Source organism: Triticum aestivum, chromosome 6A, assembly GCF_018294505.1.
Source record: "Triticum aestivum cultivar Chinese Spring chromosome 6A, IWGSC CS RefSeq v2.1, whole genome shotgun sequence".
NCBI lineage: Eukaryota > Viridiplantae > Streptophyta > Magnoliopsida > Poales > Poaceae > Triticum > Triticum aestivum.
Window position 1 is genome coordinate 589,793,899 of NC_057809.1, and position 21,443 is coordinate 589,815,341.

At 47.0% G+C, this 21,443-nt stretch overlaps 1 protein-coding gene across 4 annotated transcripts; it reads right to left on the bottom strand.

The window, feature by feature from the left end:
* Positions 1-18,772: 18,772 nt before the first annotated feature.
* On the bottom strand, positions 18,773-21,077 carry LOC123128754 (uncharacterized). Of its 4 annotated transcripts, none has more exons than XM_044548853.1 (4): positions 20,750-21,077; positions 20,241-20,284; positions 20,085-20,149; positions 18,773-19,214 (listed from the first exon to the last, which is right to left on the bottom strand). In XM_044548853.1, the coding sequence occupies exons 1-4, from the start codon at positions 20,837-20,839 to the stop codon at positions 19,036-19,038; spliced, it is 378 nt and encodes a 125-aa protein (XP_044404788.1). In that variant the 5' UTR covers positions 20,840-21,077; the 3' UTR covers positions 18,773-19,035. The 4 variants fall into 4 exon arrangements, with proteins under 4 accessions (XP_044404788.1, XP_044404786.1, XP_044404787.1 ...); XM_044548851.1 differs by having other exon boundaries at positions 20,044-20,149; XM_044548852.1 differs by lacking the exon at positions 20,085-20,149.
* Positions 21,078-21,443: the final 366 nt, after the last annotated feature.

Here is a 21,443-nt window from a genome sequence, read left to right on the forward strand (position 1 = left end):
GCACGGAGCCTTGCAGGTTTTAGCACGTTTCCCGGCCCCGCGCTTCTGCACCGAAGACAGCTGCCCCCTAGCAACCTCGCCCGGTTCCCCTCCGGCCACAACCAGAGGGGCATCCATCCCAGTCCCGGCCTCCTTGGCCTTGGCGATATCAGCCTGAGCACGTTAATTAGCACGAATCAACTGCAACAGAGAGGAGGGAGAACCCACGCTAGCGTCTAGACATATCCCAACATCAGCTAATATCGAAAGGAGATGTTCATCGGAATGGGAGGGTAAAACAAGCCTAACAGGAGACTGAGCCAAAGGGGGGGAAGGAGATGAGGGTGAATCCAAACCTGAGGAGGGAAGATCACGCGCCGCCGCACGCCGAGCCGCCCGATCCACCACGCGCTCGCCACTGTTGGAGACGCGGCCACTCTTGCGAGCGGTCGAGGCAGGAGAGCGCATAGGGACCGGAGGGGCCCGACCAGGGGAAGCCGCCGCCGAAGAAGGGCCCAAAGCCGCCCCCAGGTCCGCCTCCAGACGGCGGCAGAGCCCAGCCACCGACTGCCTGGAGTCCCCCGAGGCCCGGCTCTTCGCGGAAAACTTCTTCACTGAGGACTTCTTCCTTTTCTTGGCCGCCGAAGGTCCCACTGGAGGTAGATCTTCAATGCCGGACAGCGAGGGGGAGGTGGGGCGCACGGGCATGTTAGAGCACGCCCCCGACAAGGGGGTGCCCTTCGAAGCAGCCGCTGTTGGGGAACGTAGCAGAAATTCAAAAAATTGCCTACGTGTCACCAAGATCTATCTATGGAGAAACCAGCAACGAGGGGAAGGAGAGTGCATCTACATACCCTTGTAGATCGCTAAGCGGAAGCGTTCAAGAGAACGGGGTTGAAGGAGTCATACTCGTCGTGATCCAAATCACCGGAGATCCTAGTGCCAAACGGACGGCACCTCCGCGTTCAACACACGTACAGCCCGGTGACGTCTCCCATGCGTTGATCCAGCAAGGAGAGAGGGAGAGGTTGAGGAAGACTCCATCTAGCAGCAGCATGACAGCGTGGTGGTGGTGGAGGAGCGTGGCAATCCTGCAGGGCTTCGCCAAGCACCTACGGGAGAGGAGGAGGTGTCACGGGAGGGAGGGAGGCGCCAGGGACTCAGGTATGGCTGCCCTCCCTCCCCTCCACTATATATAGGGGCAAGGGAGAGGGGGGAGGCGCAGCCTTGCCCCTTCCTCCAAGCAAGGGGTGCGGCCAAGGGGGGAGGAGTGCCTCCCAAGTCAAGTGGAGGCCCTCCCCCTTAGGGTTTTCCCCCTCCCATGTGCATGGGCCTTGGGGGGCTGGTGCCCTTGGCCCATTAAGGCTAGGGCGCCCCCTTACAGCCCATGCTACTGTACTGGACGTGGTGGAACAATTTCCGGACCTCCGGACCCCTCCGGAATCCTCCGGAACCTTCTGGAAGCTTCCCGGTACAATACCGAAAAAACCCGAACTTTTTCCGGAACCTGAACAACAACTTTCCATATATAAATCTTTACCTCCAGACCATTCCGGAACTCCTCGTGACGTCCGGGATCTCATCCGGGACTCCGAACAACATTCGGTAACCACATACAAACTTCCTTTATAACCCTAGCGTCATCGAACCTTAAGTGTGTAGACCCTACGGGTTCGGGAACCATGCAGACATGACCGAGATGTTCTCCGGTCAATAACCAACATCGGGATATGGATACCCATGTTGGCTCCCACATGTTCCACGATGATCTCATCGGATGAACCACGATGTCATGGACTCAATGAATCCCGTATACAATTCCCTTTGTCTAGCGGTATTTTACCTGCCCGAGATTTGATCGTCGGTATATTGATACCTTGTTCAATCTCGTTACCGGCAAGTCTCTTTACTCGTTCTGCAACACATCATCCCGTGATCAACCCCTTGGTCACATGGTGCACATTATGATGATGTCCTACCGAGTGGGCCCAGAGATACCTCTCTGTTTACACGGAGTGACAAATCCCAGTCTCGATTCGTGCCAACCCAACAGACACTTTCGGAGATACCTGTAATGCACCTTTATAGCCACCCAGTTACGTTGTGACGTTTGGTACACCCAAAGCATTCCTACGGTATCCGGGAGTTGCACAATCTCATGGTCTAAGGAAAAGATACTTGACATTAGAAAAGCTTTAGCATACGAACTACACGATCTTTGTGCTAGGCTTAGGATTGGGTCTTGTCCATCACATCATTCTCCTAATGATGTGATCCCGTTATCAACGACATCCAATGTCCATAGCCAGGAAACCATGACTATTTGTTGATCACAACGAGCTAGTCAACTAGAGGCTCACTAGGGACATATTGTGGTCTATGTATTCACACGTGTATTACGATTTCCGGATAATACAGTTATAGCATGAATAAAAGACTATTATCATGAACAAAGAAATATAATAATAACACTTTTATTATTGCCTCTAGGGCATATTTCCAACAGTCTCCCACTTGCACTAGAGTCAATAATCTAGTTCACATCACCATGTGATTAACACTGACAGGTCACATCACCATGTGACCAACATCCAAAGAGTTTACTAGTGTCACTAAACTAGTTCACATCATCATGTGATTAAGACTCAATGAGTTCTGGGGTTTGATCATGTTTGCTTGTGAGAGAGGTTTTAGTCAACGGGTCTGCAGCATTCAGATCCATATGTACTTTGCAAATCTCCAGGTCATATTGTAAACGCTGCTACCACTCTCCACTTGGAGCTATTCCAAATGGTTGCTCCACTATACGTATCCGGTTTGCTACTCAGAGTCATTCGGATAGGTGTTAAAGCTTGCATCGACGTAACCCTTTACGTCAAACTCTTTATCACCTCCATAATCGAGAAACATGTCCTTATTACTCCAAGGACAATTTTTTTTGACCGCTGTCTGGTGATCCACTCCTGGATCATTCTTGTACCCCTTGACTGACTCATGGCAAGGCACACTCCCGGTGCGGTACACAGCATAGCATACTATAGAGCCTATGTCTGAAGCATAGGGGACGACATACGTCCTTTCTCTCTCTTCTGCCGTGGTCGAGCTTTAACTCTTAACTTCATACCTTACATCTCAGGCAAGAACTCCTTCTTTGACTGATCCATCTTGAACACCTTCAAGATCATGTCAAGGTATATGCTCATTTGAAAGTACCATTAAGCGTTTTTGATCTATCCTCATAGATCTTGATGCTCAATGTTCAAGTAGCTTAATCCAGGTTTTCACTTGAAAAACACCTTTCAAATAACCCTATATGCTTTCTAGAGATTCTACATCATTTCTGATCATCAATATGTCAACAACATATACTCATCAGAAATTCTATAGTGCTCCCACTCACTTCTTTGGAAATACAAGTTTCTCATAAACTTTGTATAGACCCAAAATCTTTGATCATTTTATCAAAGCGTACATTCCAACTCCGAGATGCTTACTCCAGTCCATGGAAGGATCGCTGGAGCTAGCATACCTTTTAGCATCCTTAGGATCGACAAAACCTTTCTGATTGTATCGCATACAACATTTCCTTACGACTGGTAAGGAAACTCGTTTTGACATCCATCTGCCAGATTTCATAAATGCAGCTTGTGCTAACGTGATTCCGACGGACTTTAAGCATCGCTACGGATGAGAAAATCTCATCGTAGTCAACTCCTTGAACTTGTGAAAAAACTCTTCGCCACAAGTCGAGCTTCATGGACGGTGACATTACCGTCCACATCCGTCTTCTTATTAAAGATCCATTTATCTCAATGGCTTGCCGATCATCGGGCAAGTCCACCAAAGTCCATGCTTTTTTCTGATACATGGATCCTATCTCGGATTTCATGGCTTCTAACCATTTGTCGGAATTTGGGCCCACCATTGCTTCTCCATAGCTCGTAGGTTCATTGTTGTCTAGCAACATGACCTTCAAGACAGGATTACTGTACCACTCTAAAGTAGTACGCATCCTTGTCACCCTACGAGGTACGGTAGTGACTTGATCCAAAAACTTCATGATCACTATCATAAGCTTCTACTTCAATTGGTGTAGGCGCCACAGGAACAACTTCCTGTGCCCTGCTACACACTAGTTGAAGTGATGGTTCAATAACCTTATCAAGTCTCCACCATCCTCCCACTCAACTTTTCGAGACAAACTTTTCCTCGAGAAAGGACCCGATTCAAGAAACAATCCCTATTGCTTTTGGATCTGAATTTGGAGGTATACCCAACTGTTTTGGGTGTCCTATGAAGATGCATTTTGTCCGCTTTGGGTTCAAGCTTATCAACCTGAAACTTTTTCACATAAGCATCGCAGCCCCAAACTTTTAAGAAACGACAACTTAGGTTTCTCCAAACTATAATTCAAACAGTGTCGTCTCAACGGAATTACGTGGTGCCCTATTTAAAGTGAATGTGGTTGTCTCTAATGCCTAACCCATAAAGGATAGTGGTAATTCGATAAGAGACACCATGGTATGCACCATATCAAATAGGGTGCAACTATGATTTTCGGACACACCATCACACTATGGTGTTCCAGGCGGTATTAATTGTGAAACAATTTCCACAATGTCTTAATTGCGTGCCAAAGCTCGTAACTCAGATACTCATCTCTATGATCATATCATAGACATTTTATCCTCTTGTCACGATGATCTTCAACTTCACTCTGAAATTACTTGAACAATTCAATAATTCAGACTTGTGTTTCATCAAGTAAATATACTCAGTATCTACTCAAATCATCCGTGAAGTAAGAACATAACGATATTCACTGCATGCCTCAGCACTCATTGGACTGCACACATCAAAATGTGTTACTTCCAACAAGTTGCTATCTTGTTCCATTTTACTGAAAAACGAGGCTTTTTAGTCATCTTGCCCATGTGGTATGATTTGCATATCTCAAGTGATTCAAAATCAAGTGAGTCCAAACAATCCATCTGCATGGAGTTTCTTCATGCGTATACACCAATAGACATGGTTCGCATGTCTCAAACTTTTCAAAAACGAGTGAGTCCAAAGATCCATCAACATGGAGCTTCTTCATGCGTTTTATACCAATATGACTTACTTGGCAGTGCCACAAGTAGGTGGTACTATCATTACTATCTTATATCTTTTGGCATGAAAATGTGTATCACTACGATCGAGATTTCAATAAACCATTCCTTTAGGTGCAAGACCATTGAAGGTATTATTCAAATAAACAGAGTAACCATTATTCTCCTTAAATGAATAACTGTATTGCGATAGACATAATCCAATCATGTCTATGCTCAACGCAAACACCAAATGCAATTATTTAGGTTTAATACTAATCTTGATGGTAGAGGGAGCGTGCGATGTTTGATCATATCAAACTTGGAAACACTTCCAACATATATCGTCAGCTCACCTTTAGCTAGTCTCCGTTTATTCCGTAGCTCTTTTATTTCGAGTTACTAACACTTAGCAACTGAACCGGTATCTTAATACCCTGGTGCTACTAGGAGTACTAGTAAAGTACACATTAACATAATGTATATTCAATATACTTCTATCGACTTTGCCATCCTTCTCATCTACCAAGTATCTAGGGTAATGTTGTTCCAGTGGCTGTTCCCTTATTACAGAAGCACTTAGTCTTGGGTTTGGGTTCAACCTTGGGTTTCTTCACTAGAGCAGCAGCTGATTTCCCGTTTCATGAAGTATCCCTTCTTGCCCTTGCCCTTCTTGAAACTAGTGGTTTCACCAACCATCAACAATTGATGCTCCTTCTTGATTTCTACTTTCGCGGTGTCAAACATCGCGAGTACCTCAAGGATCACCATATCTATCCCTGATATATTATAGTTCATCACGAAGCTCTAGCAGCTTGGTGGCAATGACTTTGGAGAAACATCACTATCTCATCTGGAAGATCAACTCCCACTCGATTCAAGTGATTGTTGCACTCAGACAATCTGAGCACAAGCTCAACGATTGAGCTTTTCTCCCTTAGTTTGTAGGCTAAGAAAATCGTCGGAGGTCTCATACCTCTTGACGTGGGCACGAGCCTGAAATCCCAATTTCAGTCCTCGAAACATCTCATATGTTCCGCGACGTTTCGAAAACGTCTTTGGTGCCTCAACTCTAAACCGTTTAACTGAACTATCACATAGTTATCAAAACGTGTATGTCCGATGTTCGCAACATCCACAAACGACGTTTGGGGTTCATCACACTGAGTGGTGCATTAAGGACATAAGCTTTCTACTGATCGCATAATCGCTACTATCAACTTTCAACTATATTTTCTCTAGGAACATATCTAAACAGTGGAACTAAAGCGCGAGCTTACGACATAATTTGCAAAAGGTCTTTTGACTATGTTCAGGATAATTAAGTTCATCTTATGAACTCCCACTCAGATAGACATCCCTCTGGTCATCTAAGTGATTACATGATCCGAGTCAACTAGGCCGTGTCCGATCATCACGTGATACGGACTAGTCATCATCGGTGAACATCTTCATGTTGATCGTATCTACTATACGACTCATACTCGACCTTTCGGTCTCTGTGTTCCGAGGCCATGTTTGTACATGCTAGGCTCGTCAAGTTAACCCTAAGTGTTTCGCGTGTGTAAATCTGTCTTACACCCGTTGTATGTGAACGTAAGAATCCATCACACCCGATCATCACGTGGTGCTTAGAAGCGACGAACTTTAGCAACAGTGCACAGTTAGGGGAGAACACTTCTTGAAATTGTTGTAAGGGATCATCTTATTTACTACCGTCGTTCTAAGTAAACAAGATGCATAAACATGATAAACATCACATGCAATCAAATAGTGACATGATATGGCCAATATCATTTTGCTCCTTTTGATCTCCATCTTCGGGGCTCCATGATCATCATCGTCACCGGCATGACACCATGATCTCCATCATCGTGTCTTCATGAAGTTGTCTCGCCAACTATTACTTCTACTACTATGGCTACCGGTTAGCAATAAAGTAAAGTAATTACATGGCGTTGTTCAATGACACGCAGGTCATACAATAAATAAAGACAACTCCTATGGCTCCTGCCGGTTGTCATACTCATCGACATGCAAGTCATGAATCCTATTACAAGAACATGATCAATCTCATACATCACATATCATTCATCACATTCTTCTTGGCCATATCACATCACAAAGCATACCCTGCAAAAACAAGTTAGACGTCCTCTAATTGTTGTTTCCATGTTTTACGTGGCTGCTATGGGTTTCTAGCAAGAACGTTTCTTACCTACGCAAAACCACAACGTGATATGCCAATTGCTATTTACCCTTCATAAGGACCCTTTTCATCGAATCCGTTCCGACTAAAGTGGGAGAGACTGGCACCCGCTAGCCACCTTATGCACCAAGTGCATGTCAGTCGGTGGAACCTGTCTCACGTAAGAGTACGTGTAAGGTCGGTCCGGGCCGCTTCATCCCACAATACCGTCGAAACAAGATTGGACTAGTAACAGTAAGCATATTGAACAACATCAATGCCCACAACTACTTTGTGTTCTACTCGTGCAAAGAATCTACGCAATAGACCTAGCTCATGATGCCACTGTTGGGGAACGTAGCAGAAATTCAAAAAATTGCCTACGTGTCACCAAGATCTATCTATGGAGAAACCAGCAACGAGGGGAAGGAGAGTGCATCTACATACCCTTGTAGATCGCTAAGCGGAAGCGTTCAAGAGAACGGGGTTGAAGGAGTCCTACTCGTCGTGATCCAAATCACCGGAGATCCTAGTGCCGAACGGACGGCACCTCCGCGTTCAACACACGTACAGCCCGGTGATGTCTCCCATTCCTTGATCCAGCAAGGAGAGAGGGAGAGGTTGAGGAAGACTCCATCTAGCAGCAGCACGACGGCGTGGTGGTGGTGGAGGAGCGTGGCAATCCTGCAGGGCTTCGCCAAGCACCTACGGGAGAGGAGGAGGTGTCACGGGAGGGAGGGAGGCGCCAGGGACTCAGGTATGGCTGCCCTCCCTCCCCTCCACTATATATAGGGGCAAGGGAGAGGGGGGAGGCGCAGCCTTGCCCCTTCCTCCAAGGAAGGGGTGCGGCCAAGGGGGGGAGGAGTGCCTCCCAAGTCAAGTGGAGGCCCTCCCCCTTAGGGTTTTCCCCCTCCCATGTGCATGGGCCTTGGGGGGGCTGGTGCCCTTGTCCCATTAAGGCTAGGGCGCCCCCTTACAGCCCATGCTACTGTATTGGACGTGGTGGAACAATTTCCGGACCTCCGGACCCCTCCGGAATCCTCCGGAACCTTCTGGAAGCTTCCCGGTACAATACCGAAAAAACCCGAACTTTTTCCGGAACCCGAACAACAACTTTCCATATATAAATCTTTACCTCCGGACCATTCCGGAACTCCTCGTGACGTCCGGGATCTCATCCGGGACTCCGAACAACATTCGGTAACCACATACAAACTTCCTTTATAACCCTAGCGTCATCGAACCTTAAGTGTGTAGACCCTACGGGTTCGGGAACCATGCAGACATGACCGAGACGTTCTCCGGTCAATAACCAACATCGGGATCTGGATACCCATGTTGGCTCCCACATGTTCCACGATGATCTCATTGGATGAACCACGATGTCATGGACTCAATGAATCCCGTATACAATTCCCTTTGTCTAGCGGTATTTTACCTGCCCGAGATTTGATCGTCGGTATATCGATACCTTGTTCAATCTCGTTACCGGCAAGTCTCTTTACTCGTTCTGCAACACATCATCCTGTGATCAACCCCTTGGTCACATTGTGCACATTATGATGATGTCCTACCGAGTGGGCCCAGAGATACCTCTCCGTTTACACGGAGTGACAAATCCCAGTCTCGATTCGTGCCAACCAAACAGACACTTTCGAAGATACCTGTAATGCACCTTTATAGCCACCCAGTTACGTTGTGACGTTTGGTACACCCAAAGCATTCCTACGGTATCCGGGAGTTGCACAATCTCATGGTCTAAGGAAAAGATACTTGACATTAGAAAAGCTTTAGCATACGAACTACACGATCTTTGTGCTAGGCTTAGGATTGGGTCTTGTCCATCACATCATTCTCCTAATGATGTGATCCCGTTATCAACGACATCCAATGTCCATAGCCAGGAAACCATGACTATCTGTTGATCACAACGAGCTAGTCAACTAGAGGCTCACTAGGGACATATTGTGGTCTATGTATTCACACGTGTATTACGATTTCCGGAGAATACAGTTATAGCATGAATAAAAGACTATTATCATGAACAAAGAAATATAATAATAACACTTTTATTATTGCCTCTAGGGCATATTTCCAACAGCCGCGGCCGCAGGACCAGCCACCGTACCAGGCACCGAGCCCTGAACCCCACCACCCGCCGGAGCCGGAGCACAATCCTTCATCAGCTCCTGCTCAGCAGGAGAAAACCCATCCCACGCAGACTGGGTGAATCGGGGATCCGTGCCATTCAGCGAGTCCTCAGGACCCCCCCCACCCTCCCGGCTCTTATCATCATCACCCGAGGCCGGGGGAGGAGGGGGGGAGGAGGAGCGGCCGCACCAGGAGCACCTTCCACCCGAACTCGAAGACGAAAGCCACCAGCCGTTGGGAAGACATCAACGGAACCATGGGTGCAGATCGGATCAACACACCACACACGAAGGCGAGCAGGACCCAGAACCGACAGCGAAGCAAGATCGACCTCAATAGGTTTCCCGATAAGCACCCCAAAAGCCATCAAGAAGGACGCGGTGCGCAAGCTGGGAGGCACATCATCAACGAGCACCCAGACATCAGACAGAGGAGATATGGTCTTGGATCCGTTGGAAGCCGCTTTGACCGATACAACAAGTTGATTCACAGGGAGAGTGAAACTGGTACAGGAAGACATCATGCGAAGACTCTCTTTAGAGGGGAAAGTGGCCGCAAACTCGAAATCAGAAAGCTGCCGGATCTGCCAGTCCCAACCCCCTTCATCCCACATATGAAGTTCATCCAAGAGGGCTTGTGAAGAGATACGCTTGTCTTGGACAGTAATGACACCCACGTTGGACAGGGAGGGAATGGGAGCAGCTGCGGGAACTTCCTTGTCCATGGCAAAAAAAGAGCAACCCGGGAGGCCAATCCCAAAATGGACGAAGGAGGGGGGCTTGATCCTACTCTGACAGTCCACCGTTAGGTGTCCATCCTCCCTACAGATGAGACAGAAAGGAGGGTTCTCGCACCGAGACTAGAAATGGCCAGGGCGATGACACGCGAAGCAGGTGAGGATGGGATTAGAAACCTGGGAGTGAGAGGAGTTACGGTTCGCACCACGAGAAGGCGGCGGAGGGAGGATGCCATCTCCAGAAGAACCACCGACGGCACCCGCGCCAGCACCACGTCCCGCCGCAGGGCCAACCGGACGCCAGGCCGGGGCCCCAGAGCCACCACGAGGAACGAAGCGGGACGGCCCGCCGCCGCCCGCCGCCGGCGCCCGCGGCGGCCCACCCATGGGAGCAAGCGAGGAAGGAGACGAGGAGGGGCCCGAAGATCCCGCCCGGCTCCCCCGCGCCGCCTGTTCCCAAGGGTCGACCACATGCACCGGAGCTGCGGGCGCCAAGGACGGAGAAGCCACCGGCCCGGAACCAGACGCACGCGGCGAAGCGGCACCCGCCTCCGACCGCGAAGCCTGGAGCTTGGCGCGGAGCGACGCCTCAAACTCCAGATCCGCAGCGGCGTCGCCAGAGCCGTCTCGCCCCCGCTTGAGGCTGGAGACAGCGTCGCTGGAGGACCCACGGGAGCGGTCCATCGCCACCACCGACGAGAAGGGAAGGAGGAGGGGAGGGGGAGGCTTGGATCTGACAAAGCGGCGGATAGGGAAACGGCGCCGTCGCAGATCAGCAGCGGAGGCAGGAAACCCTAGAAAAGGGGGAACCGACCCCTTCCGGACCCATAAATAGCCGGAGCCAGCCAGGCCGGGCTCTGTCGAAAGGGCCGAAGGGGGAGGCGGACTCAACTGGGCTGGCCTAGGCCCATCAGACTCAGACACGAGGGGGGGGGGGAAATCAGCCGTGGAATCCAGCGAAGGGGCCGACACAGGCCCACACGGCCCGTCACCGACCAGAGGGACCCGGCCCACGGACCGGGGCACCAATGCAAGACCCGATCCCAGATCTAGGGTTTGCGCCGGCGCCGCCGACGACGTGGAAGGGAGGCACCTGGACGGCGACGAACCGGAGGGCACCGCCACCGAGGAGGATGAGACGGGTGAGGCCATGGAGTCCACCCCCGGGCTCACCAAAGAAGGATCCGCCGCCCAGGGAGCGGCGCGCCGGCGCCCACGGCCAACACGACGCCATCCATCCGGGCCCGCATCAAGCGCACACAGCCGGCCCCGACCCCCCGGAGCAAACTTGCACCGACGGCCCGCCACCAATAACGGAGGCAACCCAACCACTGATGCCGAGCGAGGAGGAGGGGGAGTCTCAGGATCAGAATCGAAGCCAGAGTCGTCGGAATCAAGGGCCCAGAACTTGTTGGCCCGTGGCGCTGCCAGGGCCACCGGACAGGGAGGGGGGAACGCGGGTGGGAGGGGTTCGGGCCCCGCCGCCGGCGGATAGCCCGGAGAGGAGCACGAGGGGAGAAGGGAGCAGGGGAGCGAATCTGACTTGAACGCCGGGGACGAGGGGGAACCGCAAGCCGACGGCGTCCCGCGGGGAGGGAGCGAGGGAGGGGAGGAGAGAGCCATGCTGAAATTCTTCCGGAGTAGCAGATTTACAACCATGGATGGATCAAGTGTTGAGTATGAAGGCTGTGAACTTGATCAGCCACTGATCAAGTGTTCAGCATGGAGTACAAATGCTTTCTGCCTCTCCAGATCAATTTTAAACACACTATTGTTGATCCACCGCTCAACTTCACAGGAGGAGTAAAGAAGTGAATGATTTCACTGATCCACACTATTGCTTTCTTTTGTTTTGCCTGTCACTGCTGATCCACACTGTTGTTTCTGCCTTTCTCTGTCTCTTGCTCAATTCTGGTCCCGAATGGATTTTTGGTCTTCTGGCTAATAGGCCTGACAATGAACGAGCGATGATCATTATGCTACTCTGGAGGATTTGGAGTCTGCAGAGTGAGCTGACGCATGGTAAAGAGGTCCCACCTCCTGATTCCTCCAAATTGTTCTTAAGCAGTTGTCTATCCTCGTTTCAACAAGCTACGATGCGTAGTGTTGAAGAGATTATCAAGGGCAAATTTCCAGTGTGTGACTCACTGCCAAAACCTGGGCCAGTACAAAGGCTTCACCCCCCATGGCCGAGACCCGAGCCCGGATGGGTGGCGTTGTCCATCGACGGTTCTTTCGCGCAAGATACTGGTCCAGCAGGTACATGTATGATCCTCAGGGATAGCAATGTCACTGTTATTTTCTCGGCATACCGGTACTTATTCCAATGCAAAGATGCCCTTGAAGCTGAGATTAGTGTCACTCTTGAAGGACTGTCACTAAGCATGCAACAGCCAGAGTTGCCTATCATCATTCATTCTGATAGCTCGACTGTTATTGCGGCCTTGACAAACAATTCACTGGACCGGTCGGCATATGGTCGTCTGATTATGGAGATTAAGAAAATCCTAACTCTTCGGGTGTTTATTCCGTTAAAAGTAGATCGTATTCAAAATAGAGTTGCTCATAGTCTAGTTAATATTGGTCATTCTGGGGGTTGCACCGCCTGTTGGTTGCACCGAGTTTCAGATGTTGTTTTAGAGTTTGTATTAGTAGACTATAACACTATTTCTAAGTAATAAAACCCATGCTTTACCCCGCAAAAAAAATAATTTCACATCAGTTTCACAGGAGGAGTGCCAACAGAGGCAATGGTCCCGGGAGCTGCGCCCGGAAGCGTGCCGGGAAGGTTGAGGCCCGACGGCGGCTGCGCTTGGGAAAGCTGCCGATGGTGAAGACGGGAAGGAGGAAGGTGGAGATGGGGTGATTAGTGCGAGAATTATACATAATACTAAACCTGACTAGGATCCTTTTACCTGGTTTTTTTGACTTTTTCCTATCAGTCAAAAACCAGCCAATGGGAGTCCGACACGCTAATTACTGGGTGATGCGGGCGTGTGCACCTCGGGTGGACCTAACGATTATGCATGGAAGGGTGCCAATCCTTTTGTCTAGCGCTTGTGGTTGGAGTTGCTCACGTGTTGACCGGATCTGGTGGGATGGTTTGTTAGTTTTTTTGATTGGTTGATGCATGTTGGGGATGGACACGTGACGTGCCTACGTGGTTGCATGCGGTTTTGCATGTGATGATAATAGTCGGTGCCGCTTAATTCGTTGGCACTCGAAATTTCTTGGCGCCGCTATAATCGTGCCCTCCAGAAGGATCAGGTAAAATACCCCACCGCTTTATGGTCCTATAAAAGCTCAACTTCCTCCGTTGCAGCTTCCTCAGGGCATGTACAATGGTTGATAAGATAGTCTTATCTTAAGTCTTGCATGTGATTTAAAGATGACAAAAAAATTTGTCTACAATGGGTCATATCTTAGCCTTATCTTCAATAACTAGTAATTCCTAAAAATGTGGTGAGACATATTGTGCTAAGAGATCACCTCTTGTCTCCTCTTAAATAAGAGAAGACAAGCCTTTTCTTATGAGTTCTCTCTCCTCCACCTCATCATCTATCCTACGTGGCATTGCTAAGATAGAACCATTGTACATGCCCTCATATTGTTGCATCTTCTTTCCTAATTCTCGGCCTCTTTTACCGGTACAATTGACGCCCCATCTCTTCATCACGACCACCCAACCACATCCCTTCATCACGACCACCCAACCATGGAGGAGCCTCTTCTCATCACCTGCCCCTCCTTCCTCCCGGCGGTGCTCTCCTCCCCTTGTCGGCGCAGCGTGGACGGCCATGGAGCTCATTTGCCCTTAAGCGCGCGGTCTAGCCATGGCGACTACGACTGATGGACCAGTTCCTGGAAAGCAATCACGTGCGGAGCTGCATGTACCAGAGGAGTGCGGTGGCGACGGCGAGCACGACGGCGAATACGGAGCAGAGCACGAGAAAGAGGCCTTTCGGTCATACGGCCGCGGCGGCAGCGACCAGGTCGTGGCCCTGGCTCGCGAGCCGGCAGTCGCTGGAGTCGGAGAACTTAACCAGCGGCGGCGAGTTAAGCGCGTGATCCCGCACATCAGCCGCGTCCAACTTGACGAGGAGCAGCGATGGTGGGAGTGTCGCCGTGCCTGGTCCAACCAATGATGAGTCGCCTCCAAGCAATGTGTGAAACCGCGACCATGCCTGGGCGCTCGGCCGTCCCAAGCCTGGACGCCTCCAACGTGCGAAGCCGCGGACCACGTGGTTGCGCGCTATCTAGCCGTCCCCGTGGTCGGTCGTCACCTCCACGCGTTCACTGTGGCCCGCTGGAGCTGCAGCCGTGGCTCAGCGCAGGAACAACCGCGTCGCCATCACCACGGGTGCTGCCTCCGGAGATTGACCACTCGCGACTCGCATGGCTTTTCTCCGCTATTGACTCGCGTCGTTTCTTCAGTGAAGACTATGCGCGTCGACGGTAGCCGTCACAACCATATGGAAGCTCCGCAGGCAGCTCTAAGCCCTTGTACAATGAGAGGTACTTAGAGAAATAAATAAGTATTTTTTTTAGCATCGGTGCGTATTTCTACAGGGTAGACGCTTAACTAAGCGTCTTTTCTATAGAAATAGGCACGGTGCTTCAGAAAAATCCGGTTTATTTTTCTAAGCACCTTCCTAAGCATCTTCCATTGTAAGAGGAGCGTCCGGGCGCCGGGGATGTGGTGGGAGGTGGACCACCGCGCTCAATGCACGGTTCATTAGCTGTTTAAGTCAACGACTGATTTACTATACTCTGGTGAGCTTTGATCCATATGCTACTTTCAGACTTTCTGCTGGGAACCTAGCTAGCCCATACAGTATGCAAACAAGTATATCTCAAATTCCCATCATGCAGTTTAAATTATGTTAACTATTAGTCATACCTTTTACACCTTCCCCACAGATCGCCAAAGAATATTTTTCGGTTTTTTTAGGCCTTTTGGAGGCTCTGTGTGCATCTATGGCTTCCTAAGTTCCTAACCGACATCGATATGCTCATGTACGGTACATAACCATGTCTTTTTCGATCTCCATCTCGCTTCAAAAGATTGCCCTTTTTTATTGCCGTTGCATATGTCTGAACTGAGTTGTTCTGTTTTTTCATTGTATATAAACATTCATGGTGAATAGGTCTGTGTATATAATCCTCTTTTAAACTGCACATGTACTCACCTTTTTGTCGTGACATAAATTGCAGAAAAACTGTCCACCTTTATTTCCATGTCAATAGAACTTACCTAAGAGCATCTCCAACGGCTGCATAAAAATTTGGCGCCCAATAAAAGTTATAGCGCGCCACTTTAGCATTTTTAGTGCGCCGGGACCAACATCGTTTTTGCAGACGTCCAAAAACGCGCGCACAAAAAGCACACAGTGCAAATTATGAAGCGCGCAATCCGGAATCCAAAATATGCTGCGCGCGATAGCGTTTTTCAGCGCGCACCCAAAAACTTTTAGATCAGTTGGAGCTGTGCGGCGCCCCAAAAAACAAAATTTTAGTGCGCGGAGTTCTTTTTGGGCGCCTGTTGGAGATGCTCTAAGTACATACTCCCTCCGTAAAGAGATATAAGATTGTTTAGATCATTATTAAAGTAGTGATCTAAACATTCTTATATTATTTTAAAGAGGGAGTATATTTGTTTAAAAAGGTATTTTTTTTCTTAAGTTAATATGAGCATAACTTTTCTTAGAGGCTGAAGCATACTAAGAATATATCTGGTTGAATTTATGCATGTACTTTGATTTTGGGTTGATTTATGAGGGTGTTTCATTCATATGAATATATGTAATCACTAATTGAGGTATATATCAATTTCTTGCAGGAAAATATCTTTTCCATATATGAATATGTAATCGCCGATCGAGCTATTTCTTGGAGGAAAATACTGCTAAGAGGATATGATTACCTGAGTGCATTAAGGACAAGGATACCAACAATTTGAACTTGATATCCAAGAGGTCTTCCCTTTGCACCCAGAACATGTCACTCTCTAACAAATTAACATGCGGCAGGAAGTCGTGCTTCCATGCTGCAAAAACTCAAGTTAGATTTTTAGTTTGCATTGTGCATGGTCCTCCAGATTATTTGAAGACCCAATACGTTGTACGGATTCAAGCAGAAAGAAATCCTAATCCTTGACCAAACAGGGAGAGGACAAGACTGTTTCCAAGTCCTATGCACGTAGACACATCATTTCCTACTCCCATGCACGTGGTCTCATCAACCCCAAAATTCACGTCCAACCAAGTATTCCCGTATGCCCAACAAAGATCATTTGACAGAAAAAACAAATCTATCCCCGCAAGCAATTTCTTTTCTCCTCTTTTATTTGAGATTTTATTGGATTGAACAGCGAATTTTATGGGTTCGCCATTTGAAATCTGGGATAATCGAGTGGTACACACCTTGGGTAGGCATAGCGATTTATCCTTGGATTTGTTTTGTTTGATCAAACTGCCTTCTCTCTGTGGTATGGTAGTTTGGCCGCCGATAGATGCCTGCACTCATCGGTGCAAATTTCGAAGCGATATGATTTGGCAGCCGATGTGACTACGTGCATGCGATTAACGCAAGCGTTTTTGAATTATATTAGTTCTTTTTATTGAGATATTTTTCCTTCGGGCGTTTCATGTTTCATGTTGGTGGCTTCTTTTCTTTATTATATTTTTTCCTCTCCATGCTTACAAAGAGATATTTTCTCTGAGACTGATTTGTTTATTTGTTCACGTTCGCACACATGTTATTTCATTCTTGTCAGCAGCGTCGTGTTGAATTTTTTTTCTGCTGCTTCAGGTCGGCTGCCGCTTTGGCTGCAGTTTTTGGTGTTCTAGAATATTTCTACTAGGTTTAGTATATTAATAATGGTGCTCATGATAGGGACCGGTGCATATTAAAGGTGTGGATATGCTGCGTTTCAGTTTGTTGTTTTCCGTGGTTGTTATATTTGTTTCCTTCATGGCATCAAGGAGTGGTGGCTCTCCCCGTAAAAGAAAAAAAAAGAAAAAAAAGGCGTGGTCGCTGTGCTGGGCGTCGTTCGGGTCGTCCGCGTTCTGCCTGACCGCCTGCTGATGCCTGATGGTATAGACGTGGTCCTTCTTGTCGGGCGGTGAATATTTATCGTGGTCTTTTGGCATGCTACTAGGCACTGTACACCATGCGAGGCGCAATAGTATTATTGCTTTTGTTTCATACCCAGTCAGTACAAACTTTTTAAGAAAGGAAAACGGAGATGCAAAAAATGTTTTTGCATTTTTTTAAAGATGATATAGGCTACCTATCCTCATTTTGATGAGAATGAAATCTGTAATTGAACTACGTGGGCATAAATAAAAGATAGTTTGATTTTCCTTTTCTCTACATTTTTGTAGCTCTATATATATTATATCTGAGGTAAGGTGATAGACACAACTCTGTAAGCTACTTCACAAATGACAAGATGTATCTTGCAATTTTCATGCTAGACTTAATCTTTTACAAAGTTAATCCAATATTTTATCTCTTGGGTTTCTTACATAATGGCGTAATGGTGCATTAGTTATAATTTTTCGCATTTTATTTTATTCATGTACACCTCCATTTATTATTACGATTTGATATTTGGGGGGGGGGGGTGTTTTTCTCTGCGATCAATTCACATTCTTAAGTGAAAAAATTATATTGATTTCAATTTGAGTTGAATAATCGAAATCTCAGTATGAGAAGCTATCACGAGGTTGACCTTGGATCATTGCATGCGATTGAGCCTTCAGTAATTACCTTTGTGTTGGGCCCCATTAAGTAAACTAAGTAAGCATATACATTTGCTTGCCACTCAAACCAAAAATTGAACAAAAATACTTTTTTATTGTTCTTTTCTTTTGTTTGAGGTTCATGTCCACTACATTATTTCAGATTGTGAATTTTCCTGTTCTATGCATATATATATATATATATATATATATATATATATATATATATATATATATATATATATATATATATATATATAGGGAAAATCCATCCTACCACATAGATAAATCCATCCTATATAGGAAAATTTTGAGATTGTGTACTCCTGGGAGTACGTACTCCCGCTCCTCATATACCACATAGATAAATCTTTTATACCTTTTTATTATTTTTAATATACTTCATTAGTAATTATTAGATATCTCAAAATGAGTTTCATGAAAAAATTCATGTGAGTCTATGTATTTTTAAATATTTATGTATATACTGATGCGTTTGTACGTGAAAAGGTATATTACAAAAAGTACGTCGCAGATGATATTTTTTCAACTAAACTCATATTGGGGTATCTTAGAATATTTAATAAAGTATATTGAGAATAATAAAGAGGTATAATTAATGCGTATATGAGGTATATTGAGGATGGGAATACATACTCCCAAGAATACAGAAGAGGAGTCATATATATATATATATATATATATATATATATATATATATATATATATATATATATATATATATATATATATTTACCAAGACTTGGTGCGAGAGTATGGCATACAAGCGAAATGACATCACAGTGTTTTTGGCAACAACAATGTGCCGTCTGATCCCACTAAGAAGACTTGTTGTCATCCTGATGATGAAAAAGGAATAACAGATTCCTGAGGGCACGTGAGCAATCATTAGAGAGCATCAAATTTCAAAATCAACACTGACTCGTATAATACTACTTGTTCATGTACTTGTACTAGTGCAGGATGACTCATTGTCCTACTACTGCCTATTCCAGTTTCTTTCAAGTTGGGAAATGACTGAAACTACTCATCATTCATGAACATACATATGTAATCTTAATCTATGAAACACTGAAATTACTGCAGAAAGAACTATTGTAATGAACCATTCATGAAATAGTGGGGTTAGTAGCTGTAGGTAATGTAGCACTTGTCGATGTAGACCTGGCCGGAGGGGGCGCCGCCGCACTCGACCGCGATGCGCTGCACGGCCTGGGTGACGTAGTTGCTGCAGTAAACGTCGCACTGCGCCAGCGCGTAGACCTGCTGGAAGCTGGTTGCGAAGCCCAGGAAGAGGTCGGCAGCTGCAATCATAATACATAAGCACAACACATCAGAAGCCATTCTATCCTTGCCGATACCATGTGTCAAATACGCATCTTACTTAGTTTTCCTGCTCAAGTTAACAAAGAAATCTAAAACCATGTAGCACTAAATTAAATTGCAATACAACTCTAAGAAGGCAAAATCTGCCACTACCAGGTTGGATTGTTGGGATTCAAATTGCACATGTTTTAGAGAGATAGTACTAGCAAGCATAGTTCTGTCTGAACCCTTTTTTCACATATGGATGTGTTAGCGCTACAACTAACATTAAAGCTGAATATATATCCATGTTATAGCAGTAAATAAATATACATAGAGCACAGCAATGAAGTCAAGCTCAAGGCTTCACCTTGCTTAGTAATTTTGTTTCCAGACCACAAAATGTACATCAGATAATCTACAGCAGCTCAAAGTGGTAGTAGCTCAAAAACAAGCAAAACAACTATTGATAAGAAAAGGCAAAAGGCTAAAGCACATGTTTGGCCAGAAGAACTAAAAGCTAAATCATAAAACAAGGAAGGGGATATAATGGTTTCCCTTGCTCAGTTTGTTAAGCTACATATAGCATTAGTTCAATTATTGCTTCTACTGTCACATCGGTTCACCAGATTAAGCTTCTCAATTGCACATCAGTTAATTAGGTGGGCTAGAGTAGTTATGCGCATCTAACTGAAAAAGGCAAAAGAATGGTGCTTCTGCTGCAGTGAATTGAAACCCAAAGCACCCCCAAACCGTAGCAGACTAAACTAGCTAGCTGAGCTATCTAAATGTTTGAAACAAGTTTAGCTTGCTGAGCTCAAAAGTGACCCCAAGCAAAAAGGTGAGTGCTCCAAGACTGAAGCCAGCACCACAGGCCAAGGCCTCGTTCCTCCGCCTCTTCCTGTGTTTCTCTACAATCTTCTCCAGTGCCCGGCTTCCAAAGAGGAAGGAGAATGAATGTCAGGACGTGTTGCACAATGATGGAATCAATCAGACAACAATCTTGCATGCTTTTAGTGACTTACCGAAACTCTAGGCCAAAGGGGTCGAGGTTAGTATCAGCATGTGCCTGCATGCAGTTGAGTTTGAATTGTTAAAACTGGGATGGCAGCTAATGCAGGCCGCTGAAAGTAAAATGACATGGACAATTTCATCTAAACACACATATTGCGTCTGTCTAGGGCAACAGAGAGATTCTGGCAATTGAAACTACATTGCTAATTTAATAATCAATCAAAATAGCTAAGAACATCTGGCTGGTGCCTCTGGTAACAGAAAGATGATGGATTGCACACGTTGATTCCATTTGCTAATATCATCAAAATTTATTTAACCCAACAACCTAAGCAGCAGGGCCTATCGTGCCTCCATCACTACTAGAAGAACATGCAACAAACTCCCGTCGGAGGGGAGGGGAGGGGAGGGAGACGGATGGATCCGACTAATTGCGCATCGCAACATGTCTTTATCAATCGATTCGATTGCATCAATCAAAGACTCAGACGGGGGGAGAAAATCGAGATGGGGAACGAACCGGAGCATGAGAAGAGACGCGAACCCACTGGACAGCGGCGGAGATCTTCTGCTTCAGCTTCGCGGCCATGGTGCGCAGCGCCATAGCCATACCTCCACCAACCCAAGCAGATCTGGACGAGCGAGATGACGACGGCTAGGGTTTCCCCATGCGTCTTTCTGGCCGCCGTCTCCCCACGCACAGACGCTCGAGATTTTGAGTGGGGATGGAGCAGGCCGGCGCGCCGTCCAGGCCCATGGCGACCGTGGCGTGGTGGATCTTGGAAGGAGAAGAGACAAGGTGAGGAGGTGTGTGTCATGGTGAACCAGAGACGAGGGAAGGTTGGGTTGTGCACTACTAGAAAAACCCCTACTAATGGCGCACCTAATATGGCTATTAATGGCGCATCTGTGGTGCGCCATTAACAGCACGCCATTAGTAATTTTTACTAATGGCGCATCACCTGGTGCGTCATTAGTATCTGGTATACTAATGGCGCACCGCGGGTGCGCCATTAGTATAGGCCAGGGTGCACCATTAGTATGCCTCCCAAAGGCCATGTATATCCAGGTGCTTTGGCATGCTAATGGCGCACCACCACTGGATGCGCCATTAGTAACCATGGCATATTAATGGCGCACTTACCAGTGATGCGCCATTAGTATGCTTTTCATACTAATGGCGCACTATCATGTGATGCGCCATTAGTATGAAT

Coding starts and splice junctions, on each gene's coding strand:
- LOC123128754 (XM_044548850.1), bottom strand. CDS start 21,047: ATGACACACACCTCCTCACCTTGTCTCTTCTCCTTCCAAGATCCACCA. Junction 19,215..20,749: donor GCGTCTCTTCTCATGCTCCG/GTTCGTTCCCCA, acceptor TTATGATTGCAG/CTGCCGACCTCTTCCTGGGC.